General features: G+C 33.4%; 3 protein-coding genes across 6 annotated transcripts; 1 reads left to right on the forward strand and 2 right to left on the reverse strand.

Annotated features, from left to right (window-relative positions):
* Positions 1-134: 134 nt before the first annotated feature.
* LOC149730243 (ubiquinone biosynthesis monooxygenase COQ6, mitochondrial-like) lies at positions 135-4,374 on the reverse strand. Its single transcript, XM_089886299.1, has 10 exons — positions 4,196-4,374; positions 3,789-3,985; positions 3,356-3,625; positions 2,956-3,106; positions 2,607-2,734; positions 2,192-2,270; positions 1,797-1,938; positions 1,396-1,496; positions 621-787; positions 135-252 (listed from the first exon to the last, which is right to left on the reverse strand). Exons 1-10 carry the CDS (start codon positions 4,353-4,355, stop codon positions 223-225), a joined length of 1,425 nt encoding a protein of 474 aa, XP_089742425.1. The 5' UTR covers positions 4,356-4,374; the 3' UTR covers positions 135-222.
* On the reverse strand, positions 4,372-6,144 carry LOC149730244 (uncharacterized). The gene has a single exon (XM_089886305.1). It carries the CDS (start codon positions 5,790-5,792, stop codon positions 4,632-4,634), a length of 1,161 nt encoding a protein of 386 aa, XP_089742431.1. The 5' UTR covers positions 5,793-6,144; the 3' UTR covers positions 4,372-4,631.
* Positions 6,145-8,707: 2,563 nt separating this feature from the next.
* Positions 8,708-18,938, forward strand: LOC149730245 (RNA polymerase II-associated protein 1-like). Of its 4 annotated transcripts, none has more exons than XM_089886244.1 (25): positions 8,708-8,849; positions 9,175-9,329; positions 9,604-9,772; positions 9,974-10,072; positions 10,242-10,420; positions 10,647-10,733; positions 10,938-11,097; positions 11,296-11,485; positions 11,942-12,109; positions 12,467-12,627; positions 12,731-12,909; positions 13,167-13,325; positions 13,609-13,702; positions 14,014-14,263; positions 14,533-14,699; positions 15,072-15,221; positions 15,673-15,823; positions 16,094-16,236; positions 16,448-16,576; positions 16,845-16,964; positions 17,338-17,495; positions 17,828-17,960; positions 18,015-18,180; positions 18,294-18,455; positions 18,791-18,938. In XM_089886244.1, the coding sequence occupies exons 2-25, from the start codon at positions 9,179-9,181 to the stop codon at positions 18,902-18,904; spliced, it is 3,639 nt and encodes a 1,212-aa protein (XP_089742370.1). In that variant the 5' UTR covers positions 8,708-8,849; positions 9,175-9,178; the 3' UTR covers positions 18,905-18,938. The 4 variants fall into 4 exon arrangements, 3 of the variants coding, with proteins under 3 accessions (XP_089742370.1, XP_089742371.1, XP_089742372.1); XM_089886245.1 differs by lacking the exon at positions 8,708-8,849 and adding an exon at positions 8,856-8,919; XR_016385814.1 differs by lacking the exon at positions 17,828-17,960.
* The last annotated feature ends 3 nt before the right edge of the window (positions 18,939-18,941 follow it).

The raw sequence follows: 18,941 nt of genomic DNA on the forward strand, positions 1-18,941 counted from the left end.
AGAGCTATGTAGCCGTACCCTCACTACTCTAAAACAGCGTTGTTAATTGTTCAAAACACGACGAGGAAATGTGAGATTTAAGTACTAACGTTATAAAACTTTTCCAACACTACTATAAAAACTAATTCCGCGAATTGGGTCGTATTTGTATTAGCGCACATAAACAACAAAGAATCGTCCATTTAGCAATATAACAGCATGATGCGTCTTGATATGACGTATTTATATGACAGCTTCTTTAATAAATCGTTCCTGGAAAATAAAGTTACATATGAAAAAACCTCCCTTACTGCGGGCATGCGTGTCCTTGGGGAAGACACTTAACAATAATTGCTTCAACCCAGTAGTCACCAATGGACTATACAAGTTGTCCAAATGCAATATATTGTATCAAAAAGAATAAAATACCCCAAACTAAGTACCCGCAAAGTCATATATAGACATATTAACTCAGACGCAAGCACTATTCTTGAAATAGAACACCTATGTTATACCAAATGTCATTGGCCCTATACGCAAAAAGAAATAAGTTACATTTATTCATTGCCTTGAACTTCTATTGGTTTAAAAACTATATAGCTAAGTAAGGACATAATCATAATCCAGGAAATATTGAAAACCTTAATCGGCTCGAGTCTGTTGAATATGATGGAACCAACTGTTCGTAGAACAACTGCAGGAAGTTTGTCGGTTGAATAAAGCTTCTTAATCCCATCCACAGCAGTTAACATGGGGAGATTGCCTCGCTGTCTGTCACTTTCGTATCTTAGTAAACTTTCAAGGGAACCTGGGAATTAAATGTTTGGCAAGTTGGTTTTACCTTGGAGTCTTGCCCGGCAACCATGTTGCTAGGAGCAAACTACTTGAAGTTCCTTTCAGTGTTCTGGTATGTTAGAAATGTTTGATTTTTACAGAACTAGCAATCTTTTTACATTTTTATAAATTTCTTCCATATCTCCCATACTCTTTTAAAGCTGTTTATAAAAGTCAAAATTGTTAAAGAACAGTTTCTTCCAATATAGGACTTTCATTCTGTCTACTTAAAACTGTGTAAAATATTTTTTAAGTCTAAAATTTATTTGGAAAGATTATTCATCCATTGTTTCTGTCATGCATGAGATAATTCTGGGGTAAACAGCTGTTCTGCTATTGAAATGTAAATTTTAGCAGAATAAACGAATGTAACGCAGTTGTTATAACACAGGGTATTCTGTTTCATACACCCCGTGTTTTTTAACAAGTTGTCATGTAGTGTATCTTGTGGAATGAAGTTTTATTATACCTATGTTTTATCTGCTATATGGCAAGACACCATAGCCGTGTACCACACAAGGATGCCCATGCTAGGATAAACAAGTTACATTGGTTCATTCCTAACCCACCACCCACACTCACCAATATCCATTCCATTATATAATGAAGTTTCAACAACATCAAGTAACGACTTAACATCCCGCATACCGAGGTTCAAACCTTGCCCTGCTAGTGGGTGGATTCTATGGGAAAATATATTGATATACAAGTTGTGTTTGGTGGAATAAGGTAATAAGTGTATACTATGCCCCCTCATGCTCAAAAAGTTTTTATGAAATATTAAATTGTGCACCCTCATGGGAAATCATTCAGCCCCAATGGTTAGCAAGTTTGCATCTTGCCCAACGAATACAGGTTTGAGGCTCAGGTTGGCGCTACCCGTACCACCATTGTGGATATTTGTGTCTTTTGGCAAGGCACTTAACTGCAGTTTGTTAAAAGTCTACAGATATTTAAAATATATTCCTAACCAGATTGCTAACCTGTGAATTGCATCTCCAATAAAAGCAAGTCTTGGTCTAACATATTCATCTGAATGTGAAAAACCAAGTGGAAAACTGAAGACACCTCCTTGTACACCTGATATACTTGGTGGATATTGAAGGCTGGAGATTGAACTTTCATCTGGAAGTTAAGTTAAACAAAGCAGTGATTATTAATAAAGGTGTTTGTATTAATAAATTACCAACCAGGTTGTAGCTTTATTATTTTAGTTGCGTTTTTAACAGAAACTAATGCTGAATTACTAACTTCCCTTTAGTTTCAGAAATTTTAAAATCATTAGCACAAACAATTTAATTCACTCTATTTACATATATAATACAAAGTGGTAAAAATTCTAATTGCATTTAATATTTAATGTAACAAACTATTTTACCAGAGGTGAACAAGTTAAGACAGGTTTGCGTCATCTCTTGTAACATTTCAACTGATTTATCTCGAGGATATTCTTTCCACTGTAGAATATATTCAATAAATGTATGGAAATGGACTATATGTACATAAACACAACACCTTGCAGCCACTTATAAGTTGTAATGTAAGTAACTTTGTACGTGTTTGGTATTTCCATATGGCTGACTATTTAGACAAGCCATTGGTAAACACTGGGTTGAAGCAATTGCCAAAATAACCAAAGGAGCCCCATGCACACAAAAATATCAGGGACAACCCTTGTTACGTAAGCGCATTAATGTTTGTTAAGTATATTTGCATTGACCATGCCCAGTATTCAAAGTTACAATTCAAGCAATTCCAACACTCAGCCAGACAAGTCACAATATGCAACTTACAAAGGCATTGTTTATCTGATTCACAAAATCTTCAGTTAAAATATTTTTGAGTTCTTCTGCATGATCACGTGATGTGCTCCACACCAATGAGCTGCTCGTATTACTTAATGGAAGCAATGCTATTGGTCCTATGATGTTTAAGCTCTTTTAGAATCACAAAGATACCAGATTTTGGTATTAAGTGTTGTTTACTATCAAAATGTAAAGATACGGTCATATACTTTTTTAATACTATTTCTGTATTACCAAATGGGATATGAACCGTTATACCTACTGTATAACATAAATTTGACAAACTTAACTTTATAGTTTAATGTTCGGAAAATATTATTTGCATTCTGTAACTTACCACTTGGTAAAAATCGCTGCCAGGCAACAAAATTATCACAAGGTTCGTGAAAGTTTAATGTTGCCACCACAGCGTGTTGATCGTAATTCCATTTCAACTTGTTCATGTTCAAACATCGAGATATGAATGAATTATCACCGTCGGCTGCAATCTGTTAGAGATAAAGGAGCTTATTTTATTCATTCATTTTTTAAATACTTGTATTTATAAGTACTTTTATTAGAAAATATCTTTTTATTATATTTTATTCATTATTTTAATTTTTACAGATTCAGTTATAATTATTTTCATTAGGTAGCAATGACGAGCCTTGAACCAGATTCTCTTGAACAGAGGCAGGTACTAACCATTGTGCCATAGCGGATTTCGGGGCTACAGTAGAATTAAACAAATAAATTACCAATAATTTGGTTCGAAGAACGGTCCCATCTGATAAAGTAACAGTTGCTGGTGGTAATGGTGTTCGTGTATCACTACGTGCATAGTTATTCGGGATGAAACAATCGGTTAAAGTAGAATTGTATTTCACTGAAACGTTGTTTGAAAGTTCGTTATTAATGGTTTGGTTGAGACTTGCTTGTAGAAGATTGTTTTCAACAATCCAACAAAGAGATTCTGACATATTGTGCTTGTTGAAATGTGTGACCACGTCAGAACATGCATCCCAAACCTGGAAGGTTTAATATAATAATATTATAAAACTTAGAAATGTGTTTAATATATCATCAATATTATATAAAGGCATTTCTTGTCTGTATTGTATAACAATTTAATTGTCAAATTACTGTCTATTAAAACAGCATAAGCAATAAGTTCAAATCACCAACCACCACCTGCATTCTATTCACTGAGCATTTCCTTGAAACATTATCCCATGAATTGATGTCTTTAAGAAACTCCACATTTCCAGGAGATATCGCACAAACTCTGCAATCATAGTTTGAAGGAGGATTCTTTAAATCAATCTCTTTCATCTTTGAACGACCTTCAAGCATCAAAATCTTCTTTTTCTCCAAATAACGACTTTTTCCTTTAAAACAAATCATTTTAAATTTAATGCAAATTAAGTGTAGCTGTAAAACAAATAATCTCAAAAATTGATACAATTAATTATGTATAACCAGAGTTGGCTCATTACCTCAACACCCAAGGTGTGTAAACACACAATAGTACAACAGTCTAAATACATAAAACGTTGTTATATAAAAAATTTCACATCAACAATCAAATGTTAACTCACCCAATGCACAAGCCATTGCCCCTCCCACTAACCCACCCCCAGCTATTATGACATCATAATCTTCATTGTTACTTTGACTGGTTAACAATCGGTGTGTGATTGTTATCAACTGTTTGTTTTTCCACTGGGACAAACCTACTTTTTTAAGTTGTTTTAGCATTTTTACTTAAATAACATCTGCATTGGAAATGTGTTGAAACAGTAATCAATGTTTCAACTAGGAATATTTTAATTTCTAATAAATATAACTGGTGAAATACATGCAATTATATGTAATCATGGTGTTGTAGAAGAAATTGATTAAAACTTAAATTAATAAAAAATTTATTTCAGGAAAAGGTTACCACAGCAAAAAATGAAAAGTAAATGAGTTTTTTTTCACAGAGATCTTAAAATATAATACAAGATCTCTATGGTTTAAATACTGTATACGACATTATTTGCACATGACGATATAAATAAAAACAGGAATCCCGTTTTCTTTACTTTTAATCTCCTCGTAACTAATATTAACTCCATCGCCGCATATTTGATGCAAAATATCCAACCTTTGCTCCGGTTCATCGGTTGTAACTTGCACAATCTTCCCCCCATATTTTAACACACGGAATAATTCTGTCATATAAACCTTACATAATTGTTCACCATTATTTTGACGCATAATTGAGTCAAAAGTTCCTTTGTCAATAAACAAATCAACGTTGTTTTCCGCGAATGGGACTTGTTTACAAACATTTGCAACCACATATGTGACATCATAATCTGGGTATTGTTGTTTTAACATCAATAAACACTTCTCCACTCCGTCCACACAATAAACATCATTATTACGTAATAGTTTAGACAACAATGGCCCAACACTAGAAGTCCCACAGCCTATATCAACCACACATTTTTTAGAAGTTGTACCGAGTATTTCTAACAACTTTGGTTTGAGCTCATTGAACCCAATGAACCAGTCTTTCTCAGCAGTTTTACAAGATGAGTTATAAAATTTGTTCCATGTATCTAACAATCCAAGTTGACTATTGAACCTGTCTTGATATTCTTTGCTTGTGTTATAACTCAACAGGACATTATTATTTGTGGAGGATTCATTTTCATGAATGTTTCTTTTACCAAGTTTGTATTTTTCCAGTTCCCCCATTACATCAAATGATGGGAAAAATGCATTAATTTCTTGCACAGCTGAATGCATTGAATCAGAGCCATGGACGGAATTCCTGGTGTCACTTAAACCAAATTCACCTCTTATTGAATATGGTTGGATATATTTTGTTTTGCAAACTTTAGTTCCTCCAATAATATCCCTCCATTCAGCTACTGCGTTAACCCTAGCAAGGACAAGGGCTATAATTGGCCCACTTGTCATACTTTCCACCAATCTTCGATGGAAAAACCTACCAGCATGAGCTTCGTAAAATTTTTCCGCATCATTCTTGGTCCACCTTGTACGAGTTTGTTGTAGTAAAACAAAGTCCTTCTTCCGTATAGTTTGTGTGATATTCTGCACTGCCCAGAGGTTATTCGCAACGTCAGGTTTCAAGATAGCCAGCGTCGCTTCGACACTATGTTTACTAGAAAGTGCTTTACGCATTTTGTTTTGCTAAATTCGTTCAGTTTCTTTCTAGTTACGCGATGTCTATGTATGTTTCGCTGAAGGGAAATTTTCCGTAATCGAAACTTCTTATAGACATTATGAACGTTTTCACTAATTGAGCACGTATTGCGATATCAAATCATAATTTTTTTATTATATATATATATTAATATATATATAAAATGGCATTAATATTACAATGGTGCTGAGATTGTATAACTTGTCGCATATAGGCATAACTGGTCGCACTGTGATTCTAAAGTTGAATTCGTGCTTGAAACGACAATCCAAAATCGGGAACCATTGTGAATTTAAATTACTACGTCACAATGTTCAACGACGTCACAATCAGCCCGCTATTTATTCTTAGAAACTGATTGGTCAGATTGCTCACGTGACCGGCGCCTCGCACCAGCTGATTACGCTCGCCTTAATTGCTCTGAGCATAAAACGCCTCTTCTACACAACGAGGTACCAAGTTCCAGTTTGAATGCAGTTGGTTCCACATCGGGTTACAAGTTGGAAGGCTTCGAGAAGATTTTTTGCAAGACTTAAGTTAAGTATTATTTATTACATTAGTATATTATATGTCTTATTATTTAACGTACATTATAGCTATATACTAATATACAGTAATATTACTTATATTATTTACAGTAAATAACACTATGCTACAAGTTGTGTGCCTTGCGTTTATTAACTTATTAATGTTTTTTTATTTATTCTTTATTCGGATTCGAGAATCGCGACGGTTCTATATTATGTCACTCGCAACGTCACACGCAATTTTTATCTATTTCCACTCGCTGCGTTCTTTTACGTCACAAACGGACTCAATCGTTAAAATTTCGCTCGCTACCACTCGCGGTATTAGTATCGTTACGTCATAGGTGAACAACACGCGACTATTCTACGCATACGTTTCGCGATTTTTTTTATGGGGCCCCATGCACGTCGAACGAGGCACATTACTTGTATATTCTAACCATATTTGCGCTATGAGCGCGAAGAGAGAAGATCAAAGAATTGGTAAAGTATAAATTCCAGTTGGCTTTATTACATACATAAGCTCTTTTCTAGAAACATCGACGATGTGACGTCACGAAGTGAGGATGACGCAACAGAAGAACCCACTTCGTAAGTTCATTGTTTAGCCACGAACTTATTTTGGTTTAATTTGAGTTTTGAAGATAAGATTTTGCAGAACTTGGTATGTGACGTCACAGAGGATCAAGCGGGCAATGTAACGAAAGAAAAATTAAGGTAATTATGACGCAATAATATACAAACTGATATTTAACGATTATATTGTTGCAGAAAAGTCAGCAAATAAAGCTGCCGAAGAAAAGCGCAAGGTATTTATTGTATATTATTTTAAATATTTAGAGTTAAACGGATAACTTTGAAAAGGTGTGACTTGTGTGGAGTTACTAATTGGTGAAAAAAAAACTTTGTGTCGAGTTACTAATTTGTCAATTCTGCGTCTCTGCCTTCCGTAACGTAACTATTCTACCTTTATTTGCAGACGAAGAACAAAGACGAAGACGCCAATAAAGGATACACGGTTTGAGGTTTGAGGTTTGAGATTTATAAGTATGGGGTGTCTGTGAGTCTTGTCTGCGCTGCTATATTCCTGTTTTGCTGCTGGACCTAATGTTGCCAGCTATTTTTGGTCAGTCACTATACAGTGCATTTTGCATTTCACTAAAATATCTGCAATGAAACTATGGCGAACATCTTGCTGGATCGGATTTTGTAGTTGTACACTCTATTGTGTGTTTCTTCTACAAATATCGAACCCTTTAACGAATCTATATTGTCCTGATCGCTTGGTAAGAACGCTGTGTTGCTATCCAAATACTCGAGTAATATTAACATGTAGTATAATATGCGCGTAAATGTAATGGTAATTTTTGAAATATACTGTAACGTAAACTTCCCCACGTGACTAACTTTCTATTAAAACGTCTGTAGCGGGATTGGGATGATGGCCACGTCACAATTACGCTATGACGTCGATACTGGGGTCAGAGCATTGTCCTGACTCTGCGTTCGGTGCGGTTACGTCAGTTTTGACTGAGTTAAGGTCAGGTTGTTGCGTGGACGTCGCCGCCAGTGATGCTACGCTCGGTTTTAGGTCGCGGTACCAACATGGCGACTTGCCTTGCAATTGGGACGTGCGGAGTTGTTATTGGCTTTGACTCTTTGCAGTCAGACATTTAATATGGTGTACACTGTAGATGATTATCCTTCAGGATTCGAACTACATTTTCTTTGAGGGTGTTTTATTGAACATGTCCGCGTTAATTCGTTATGAATCGCGTCCCACTTTTTGTATGTTTGAGCTGTTGGGTTTGTTGCATGTTTGGCACATTTTTTCTCTGCACACGTTGTACTATTTTTGTCTTTTTTTATGTGTTGTTTGTATTCGTTGTACTATTTTTGTCTATGGGGGCTTCTTTAACCTGCGTGGACAGTAACATCCCGCAAGGGTTTCTCACCTAAGTAGAAACCCACTACCATTGGCTGGGGGCTTGTCGTGCCGTAGTGGCTTTCCACCAACGCCAGTCACATAAACTATGAAGGTATTTTAATCCTGTTTTCATTTTTCAGAAACTTCAATAAAAGTCATCACGTTTAGTTATTTATCTAATTTCTTCGTATTGTCGCAAAATAAAAAATAAGATATTAAAGAAAACTAAATTTCTGCGTCATGGCTTAGTGGTACGATGCTACAAAATATTGAAACGTCCTGGAAGAGTGACGTCAGATCTTCATGCCTCACTTCAAAGAATGACGTCATTGCGCCTTCGCCTGTTTAATCAGCGCTAGTTTTTTTACCAACTCAAGAATATGAATAGAGTCTGGCTGTTTAAATTATAGAAAATTAATTGCATAGAATCTGAACTGTAGGTTTTTAATCGTGACGCTTTTCGTCTTTGTCTATCATTTTATAATGGAACGTGCTCATTCATTAACTCTTAGCTCTCTTGATAATTTATGTCGAGATTGGCTTAATAAGAAGCAACCATCGTACATATAAACAGGTTCACGGTAAGAAGCATGTCATTATTTAAAACATTTACCTATTAGTACGTTATATATTATTAATTTACTAGTCCAGGTATCTTGATTATTATTATTTGTATTTAATTCTTGAGTTGCATGTAGTTGTAAGATCTGATCTTTCGTAAACAAGACTTAATAGTCGTAACATGATACATGATATCTGGTTATAAATAATTGTATAATGTTTAACACACGTTTTTGTAACATAGTTTTGTTTTTTTGAACACATTTTTACTTTACTGCTAGCTTATACATGTGACTTAATATTTATAAAAATAAGATTACTAACGTTTGAACTTATTACCAACAGCAAGATGTTTCCAAATCGTCCTTCAAGAAACGAAGATGAAAGTGAACTTCTAAAGTTTCAGGAGGATTTTTTATCAAGTGGAAAAAAACCTGCAGCAAAATTTGAACGAGTGAAGAAACCAGTTAAAGATGAACAACAAACAACAACCAAACAAAGTTAGTTATTTTACATACTGGTTTGGTGTTAGTTTCTGCTTTAGAAAATTTCATCAATATTTACTTGGTAGAACAATAACATTGCCCAGGCAAGAGACAACTGTAGTAACAGCACATACGGTCATAATGATACTACTCCTATTGTTTTATCCATAAGGGTGTTATAAATACTGTGGTTTTACCACTAAATTCTGTCTTTTACCGAAGTTGTAGGACTTTTGCTATTGTGACCTTAGCGACAAAATAAAGTCATTCAATCATTTATTTGCTTCAGATGTTCCTGATCAATGGGAAGAGATGGATCGTGTTGACAATCACATCACTAAAGTTCTTTCCAATATAATCCATGAACGAAACGTCACACATTCAACCATCCAGTTTCCTAAAACTTCAAAACTCATTTCTGATGTTCCTAAACTTAAACCACGGACAACAAACACAAAGTGAGTTGATTTCAGTGTTTGACTTATTTATCCATATGCGTTGTAGCACTGGCAATCGTTTTCTTTTAATATATAACAAACAACCTGTCTGCATTCACTAGATTTGGTGAACTTATTCTTAACTCCTCCATATTTAAAACCTTAATACATGAGCAGTTTATGCTAATTTTCAAATTATAAACTTAGTATTTTATTTTACAGAAGAGGAAAAAGTTTGTTTGCGCAACAATTTTTAAAATCCAAAAATAGTTCATCACAACAAACGGATGCAACACAGCAGGTTTCTGATGTAAAAATACAGTGAGTTTTATAGATGATAGTTTGCTTATACTGTATTATAAGTTTAGCAGCCACATTTAATATACTTTTGGTCAAGTAGTTTTTACCCGTACTGTGTTTTTAATCAAGAAAAACAAAAAAATCTATATATACTATTTTTACATATATTTGATGTTTTTGTTTTATATAGAAAATCAACACCAGCTAAAATAAATGACATAAAGGATGAGCTACACAAGGAAAATATTGAGAAGATAAATATGATGAGTGAAGAGGAAATTCTTCACGAACAACAAAGATTAAAATCAACTCTGGATCCAAAACTGCTTCAATTTTTGGCGCAAAGAAAGAAACCAAAACAAGATACAGGTTTTGAAATTAAAACATTTATAAATTATTTTATTGAAGTTAAGAGAGAAATAAAGTTAAAAATTGGTTGCAGTTGTTGATTGTTTAAACCTTTTAGCAACAATTCTGTAATTGTTGGTTAAAACTGACGGTAAAAGTTTAATATGTGCAAGTACAAGTGTACACTTGAAAAAATCATTATGGATTTATGTTTATTTATTCATTACGTTATTTATTTTTATTCCAGAAAAGTCTACATCTAAGAGTAAAGAAAATGAAGAAAAAGAGGAGAAGATATCAAGTAAAAGTGAGGACTCCTCAGTAGACAATGCTGGTAATTTGAGTTGCATTTATTTTGATTAATTGAACTGTGCAAAACGACAGTTGCTTATAAACGCTAAACTGCCTAAATTTTCAGATAAAAGCAGAAACAATTAAACCCACAACGCAGTATAAGTTAATTCATGTTGAGTTATTTTAAATTAAAACAAAAATTAAATTAAACAAAACTGTTAATAAAATTAAAGCAATTTTCTAGAATCAATGATACCTGTTGTTGTTGATGATGTCATTAATGATGATGTCACTAATCTGCACAAACAATACCCAAATATGGATGTATTGGAAAAAGATAAATTGCGCTGGATGGAAAATATCCCTCATAAAGTGGAAACAAAAACTCAAGAAAACGGACCAAGGTACTATTGATGCAACAATATTGTTATAAAAGTTGCAGCTTGGGCAAATCTGTGTGAAAAATATATTCGATAAATGAAAATATAAGCGTTATCAATATATATATTGTAAATTTTTGTAGATATTTGTTTGTAATGTTGGTCTGATATTTAAATATAATGGTGCTTACAATGTTTCATATTTCTATATTGTATTTGCAGGTTTGACTTTGAAGGAAGAATTATTGATGAAGATGTTTCAACCATTCCTCAACATGTTGGGCTTCACCACCATAAATCACAACCTCAACTACCAGGATATAATTTCAATGAATTATTTGAACTCGCTCGTAGCCAAGTCACTCAACAACGTGTGCTGTCAATCAAAGTGCTGGGGAGGATATTATACAAGGTAGGAACTTGACCGTGAGCATAAGGTGAATGAATATACCATGTGTGTTTGCTGTATAAAAAGACACCCATGTTATAACTGGATAGTGAGCATGAGTTGTATGAATACACCATGTGTGTCTGCTGTATAAAAAGACACTTGTGTTATAACTCGACAGTGAGCATGAGGTGTATAAATACATCATGTGTGTCTGGTGTATAAGAAGACACCCATGTTATAACTGGATAGTGAGCATGAGTTGTATGAATACACCATGTGTGTCTGCTGTATAAAAAGACACTTGTGTTATAACTCGACAGTGAGCATGAGTTGTATGAATACACCATGTGTGTCTGCTGTATAAAAAGACACTTGTGTTATAACTCGACAGTGAGCATGAGGTGTATGAATATACCGTGTATGTTTAAAATTGTTGTTTGTTGTTATTACTTTATATATTATAGCTATATTCCACAGGACAAACATGGCGAATACATAGCACAGGGATATTCACCATTCACACCAACATTATTAGATGCTGGTTTACCATTTATATTAAGATGGTTCTTGGATGAACGTTCACAAAGTTCCATGCAAGCATCTATTGAAACATTATGGTGCTTGTTAGCTCCTACATCAAGTGAAGTGAGTATAAGCTATACAGATATCTATTATATATCAGGATTGTAACTTCTGTGTAGGAATAAATTTGTAGGAGAGCTTTGTACTATGCCTGGAGGTACAGTTTCTATATACAGATGATTTATAAATATAAAAAGTAAGAACATTTAGTTTGCGTTTCAAGTCAGTTTGAAGCAACTGTGTTTCAGCATATTTTGATTTATAAACTGAATAAATTAAACTATTTAACAAACAATCAGGAATTTAAATTCTGGTTATGTTAATATACTAACTAGGCAATGAGCATGAGGTATATGAGTACTTACTAAAATACCACAATTATTTGAAGTACCTGTTAATAAAATAATTACTTGTTTACAGAAAACTTACTCCAATGTAATGATGTCATGTTGTCGTGGTTACGAAACAAATTGTCTTCGATCAAATTTCGAGATTCCAAAGAAGAGCGACACTGATTGTGATGTCATAAAACGTGATCTAATACTTGGATTTCTTCAAATGGATTTGTTGCCAAGATTAAGGTGGGTGGTTGTGCAAGTTTAATATGTTGCAATTGGAATATTTGGTAATAATACATATAACACCACATGAGGATAAATTAGTTGCATTCATTTATTTATTCAGATATACCCTTGAGGTTTGTGCACCAGACACATCAACTATTAATAAATGCTTAGAATGCATTGAAAGGATTTCTCAACATTCTGCTCAATCGTCATTAAAAGTATTGGAATGTCCGAGACTTCTTCGGGTTATTGCTGAGAAGTTTGTTTCAGTTGTTACTTGTAATACAACACAAGCAGGTTAGTATCCCCTTATTTGAATATTGTTTTTATAGAACACTGTATAATTTTTAAGAAATGATTTTCTACCATTAAAAAGAACTGGCATAGGTTTTACTAATTTATACGTTTTCAAATGATATGATTTTTTATCATTTTCGAAGTATCTAAGTACAAGTTTAACTAAGTGATAAACTTAAACCAATGTAATGAAATCATAGGAATACACAAATTATGGCAGAAGTATTTAATCATTTTCTATATGTTTTAATCAACAGATGATTCTGCTGTATCGTCAAGTGTTTGTGCCGTGCGATTGTTTCGAACCATCTGTCAATCAAGTTGGGAGAACGCTCATAAACTTGTGACAGAAAATGTTGAGATGGTTGAACTAATGCAATGGTTTGTGGTGGCTGTGGGGGGCGTGGGTTGTGAAGGTATGATGATAATGTGTGTTATGTTTAAATGGTTTGTTTGATGTTTGTCTCTGTCTTGTACTGTTTGGTGTAGTAGCACGGTGGTTAGAGCCTGCCTCTTACCCAGAGGTTGCAGATTTGCTTTTATTGTGGGTGTATATATTGTTGGATAAGACCCTATGCTGGGACACCATGTAACCTAAGATTTAAGCCAGAGTTGGCCCATCAACTAGAAGGGGAAATAAATTTACATGCTTTGTTAACAGCTTATTTGTGTCCTGTTTGATACTTGGTTGATATTCAGGTTCAAAATCGTTGAATTTGTTGAAACTTGAAAGAGAGATGTGGAATTTATGGAGAATTGCTTCAACTTACGGGTTAATGTTGGATATATTTATGTAAGGATCATGTAAAAAATAGAAGATTATCAAAAAGGTTATCAGACTCATATGTTACTGGTCAAAGACCGTGCTTTTAATTCAGAGGATATGGGTTCAAGACTCAATGCTGCTGGTTTGAGAACACACGTCATCTTAGCTTTTATCTTGGTGTTGGGTGTCTATACAAACGCAGAGCCAAAGTGTATTGCATCCACCACATTATTCAATGATTTTCCCTATGTTTGTCAACTATTAGTGTAACTGAATTTAAAAAATATCACCCTAGATTGTGCTATAAAATCAAATAACATGACGCGTATTATTCTCAGGAAATTTCCAGAAGTTCTAATGCAGCAGTTGCAAACTTGTATTCAAATAATTAACAACAAATCATCAAGCATTGATCAATTAAAATGGTGCCAAGGTGTTGTGTTGATGTTTGGTGCTGCTGTTTCCAACCTACCATCAATACATGGAAGAAACACATTGGGTTTGTTGAACAGATTCTTTCCTTTGATGAAAACTGTTGCAACGTCGGCTGTTTCTGTGGCGACTTCTATCCCAGACAACAATTTGAAGGTGAACATTTTGCTTGTTGTGTTTAACACACTGATGAGCAATCGAATAAATAAAACTCATTTATCCTTGCGTGGCGGGGCAGTGAAAGTCGTTTTTACATGGGTGTTTTGTTTCCTGCATGTGTGGCCGCTTATGAGTTAAGTATGTAACCTACTTATCGTCACGTGGTAGGGTAATAACAGTTGTAACATGGTTATTATACAGCTTGTGTTCGCCATGAATGTGATTTTTTGGCATATAAAATATTTGTTTATTTATTTTTATTCCAGAATGTCATGAGGCACCATGGCATTGTTGCATCATCATTGGCTTTGTTATCCGACTGGTTGAAATATTTCAATGAAAATTCTGAAATCTCAAGCGAAATCAAGAATGAAATTGTTCCAAATATTATTTTACCTTTGCGAGAAATTGTGTTGCGTAAATATCAAACTTGGTAAGTTCTCTGTTACTTTAAGTGTAAATAAAGTAGGAACACAGTAGATATGCTTCTACAGTCAGTTGTGTTCAATGCTGTTCCACCAACAAAAACATCACCTATCCAGGTAGGTCCAGCCGTATATTCCATAAATCTTGTGTTGATGGAGAAATGTATCTTTTATATAGTTGGCAGTTCAGTTAATTTATTCTACACTGTGGGTTCAGTAACCCTATTTTTGTTTGCTCCTTTCCTCAAGTAGGTTTTACCCGTACCCTGATTTTTTAAGACTGTTGTTTTAACTAGTTTTGTTGCTAATTTTTATTGTTGTTGCCTTTCTTTTTCATGAAACCCTGTCTTCATTTTTTTACTTGAAACATTTTATTTCAGTTACAAACCACCAGAAACCTCACCAACAATAGAAATCTCATCTCTTCCAAATCTTGGGCTTAATTTCAGGAACGAAGAATATTTGTTGAAATTTATTTCTTCTCATAATTTATTGGAATCTTATATGAAAGTGGTTTATGATGTCACAAGGTATGTGAAATGTACTCTTATTTAATTTTTTACTAACGTTAGTGATGTTATATCATCATAATGGTAATATGGAATGCTTTTACTATTGTAAGCGTATATGTTCTTGGGCTTAAAATTTGTCCTATTTAAAATTTATCCAAACTTTGTCCAAATTTGTCCAACTTGGGCTAAAAATTGTCCAATTTTTAACCTCCTTAACCACAATTCCTCCAAACCAGCGGTCACTAATACATTGTCCAAATTTTCTTACATAAAAAAACAAACACACAAAAAAACAAATTTGTTTTTTTTTACATAAAAAAACAAACACCCACAGAGTTGCATTAGTGGTAAGCTGGCAAGTGTATCATGTATAAAACAGAACATCTGTGTTATATTGACTGTTATTTTCTGGCATGCAAGGATAAAGAAGTTTTATTTAATTAATAAATTAAACACTTTCATATTTCAGACTAACGGGTTCATGTGAATCAATTGTTGAATTGATGTTGAATTTAGTTGACGTTGATTTGAATAAAATAAACCAACATTTTCAACCCTGCATCTACTTTCGGATATTACCGCGGATATTTTATTGGATCATCAAAAGTTGTCTCTTATTGGTAAGATTTGTGTTGGACAAAGTATATTGCATTTGCTTCATAAATCAATGAGGTTCCCTATCTATGGGTGTAACTGTATTTTAACAATATTTTGTACAAAAAGAAGTAATAATGCCAACATTCTATTTATTAACTTTTATACAGCGTGGTATATAAGTTGTTAACATTCATTAAATAAACTGGTAATGACTTGGTATATTAATATATATTACTATTACTATATTAGGAAATATTATGTATTTAAAAACTGATCAATTAATATTTCTTTAGCTGCCACATCATCGACAGCTGGGGAGGAAATATTTATCCATTCATAAGATTTCTATGTTTGCATTCAATTCATTATTTCCTGGGGATGAATATTACGCAAGAGATCTACTTCTTCATGCTTTATTCAATCCAACACTGATTAGGTATTAATACACCTTATGCTTACTGTCGGGTTATAACATGGGGGTCTTTCTATACGCCAGACACACATGGTGTGTCCATACACCTCATGCTTACTGTCGGGTTAAAAAGTTGGTGTCTTCTTATACACCAGCCACATATCATGTCATGTCATTCTAACTGTCAATAACAACATGTCAAAAAGTTTTAAGACTTATTTTTAATACATCACAGTGATATGAAAGTTCTTTTGAGTGAAACATTCAGTGAAAGCCAAATCCTGACTATGATGTCATCAATACATCACACTTACGTTTCTTCCCTCACAATTGATCCAAAATCTCTTGCCCAATCCAAAGCGTGGTAAGTTGCATTTTAGTTTAACTTGTTAATTCTTTAATACTACAATAATATATATATTATATAAGTCACCCTGTGATAATAAACAGAGAAGACAAATGATTGCTCAACTTTATTCATATGTGCATATCAACTTATGATACTAACTTTTAAGCATTTACAAATAAAAAAACTAACTCATACATTATAACGAGCACAACATTTGATTCATAAATGTATAAGAACCGTTTAAATTATGATAAAATAATATTTAACTTGATATTTTCCCCAGGTGTTGTCAAAATACAAAGGAAATAAAATCATTATTTTTACCTTACGATTTATCAACTATCCTACCTGTTGACTGGCCATTTATACCTTTGCTGCAATTTTATGACCTAGCTATCAGAAGGTAAGCTAACAATATGTATTAATTGTTATGGTTACAATGATAATTTGAAGTATAATAGTTATGTCATGGTTACAATGATAATTTGAAGTATAATAGTTACATTCCACCATTTTATGTGTATGTAATACATCTTATGTTTAGCATATCTTCTTATACTTTCGTATAAGATGTAACCTGTGTCTTCTAAAGTACTGGCATAACTTTCTTACGTATTTCTCAAATAAAAAAATGATATAATATAGTATTACAGGGAATATATTTTCCATTTATTTATTTTTACAAAATTGTCTGTTCAAACACTTTATTCTTAAAATCTAATATACAGTTTTATTGTTATAATATTTTAAATAATGTTGTTTTTCTTTAACTACAGAAGTGATGAAGAGAATGCGTTGAATGCTCCCATTGTTCTTTCATCAATCATTGATTGTCTACGATTTATTTATTTCCTTGAGAAGTTAAGGCCAGATGGAAGTTGTAAGATATCGGTGACATGCAAAATTACACGACTTATGTGTGTATTTATGTCAGGTTAGTTACGTGGTGATGTATGATTGGTGAATTTAAAAGTTAACAATACTAGTAATACCTTACTGATATTTTCTTCACAATTAAAATTAACTTTCGATTAAAAAATAAATTAGTTCATGTTTCCTATGCAGCCTGTTTATTCCATTATATGTAGGTTTTATCGGAAGCTAGTCTGAAGGTTATTTTTACTTTTTACCCATAGTGTGTCTTGAATAACTGCAATCTATTGGTTGTTTTAAATAAATTAAATTTCACCACTGTATTATTTTAAAGAGATAAATAATATTCATGTATGTTCATGCAAATACTAACTATGATGCAACAATTTATAGGGAATGATATATTCCTTGACGATCATGTTCAGAAGTTGCTTCACGAGTTGTTGGTTTTATTTTTGGACGGCAAATCAAAATCTCAACTCAATTTTAACAAACCAATTCCAGGAATTACTTCATTTTATGATTTGTAAGAAACTAGAGATAGGTGGAAATAATTTTTTTAACTTTTTAAATATTTTAGTTACGTTTCTCTTCTTGAACAATTTGATGCGGTTTCGTTTGGAAGTAAAATATTTTCTATGTTTCTCCTACTACCACTAGTGGGAGATTGCGACGTGGAGTTGAAGTTGGCGTTGTGGTCGCAACATACGGAAGTTGTGAGTTCAATACATGTCGATATAGATGAGGTGGGCGGTGTGTTAAGTGATTTATTTCGAAACAAAAACATTTAAAACTTGTTTATGACAAAATAGACTGCCTGTCCGCCCATAAAAGATATAATGTTTAACTCAATCTACAGCTTCCAGTTGCCGAAGATTTGTACTTTTCACCGATTGAAACCAACCCACAAGTTTTAATGTCGTATTTACAAGCATTGGTGCATGGGAAATGTCAGCCTGTTCGAACACCATTCATGTATCGGCTTGCTATTCACCACCTTTCATCTTACCTGGCTATGGAGGTGGGATAATTTAAAATACAAAACTAAGACATTCATTCTGAACAATTTTTTGATCGAGTTCTTAACATGTCATTTTTAATATATATTGTGTAACATTATAAACATAATGTTATTTTAAAGTCAAGAAAAATATGAGTCTTGTGGGTTAGATGTTATGTAGTAAAGTAATTTGTGATCAGCATCAAACAACTAATCTAAAGCTTCAATATTTTAAATTGTTATGTATATTTTTCATGTAAGTTAAACTGTGGGCGTTCTTAATGTATAAGGTTGGTGCGTTTGTTATCAATAAGATGCACTCGTCTTTCAAAGAAAAAAAACAAACTCTTTTACAGGAAGAAACAAAAGCAAGGCATGAGATCCTGAAGAAAGTGAGTTTACTTCCAACATCTAAGATGAAACATGCCATCCTTCATAATGTTGATAGTGAGACCAAAACAATTTCATAAAAAACAGCGTCGTTTAATAAACGTACCAATCTAACTA

Source organism: Ciona robusta, chromosome 10 (assembly GCF_009617815.1).
Source record: "Ciona robusta chromosome 10, ASM961781v2".
NCBI classification, from domain to species: Eukaryota; Metazoa; Chordata; class Ascidiacea; order Phlebobranchia; family Cionidae; genus Ciona; species Ciona robusta.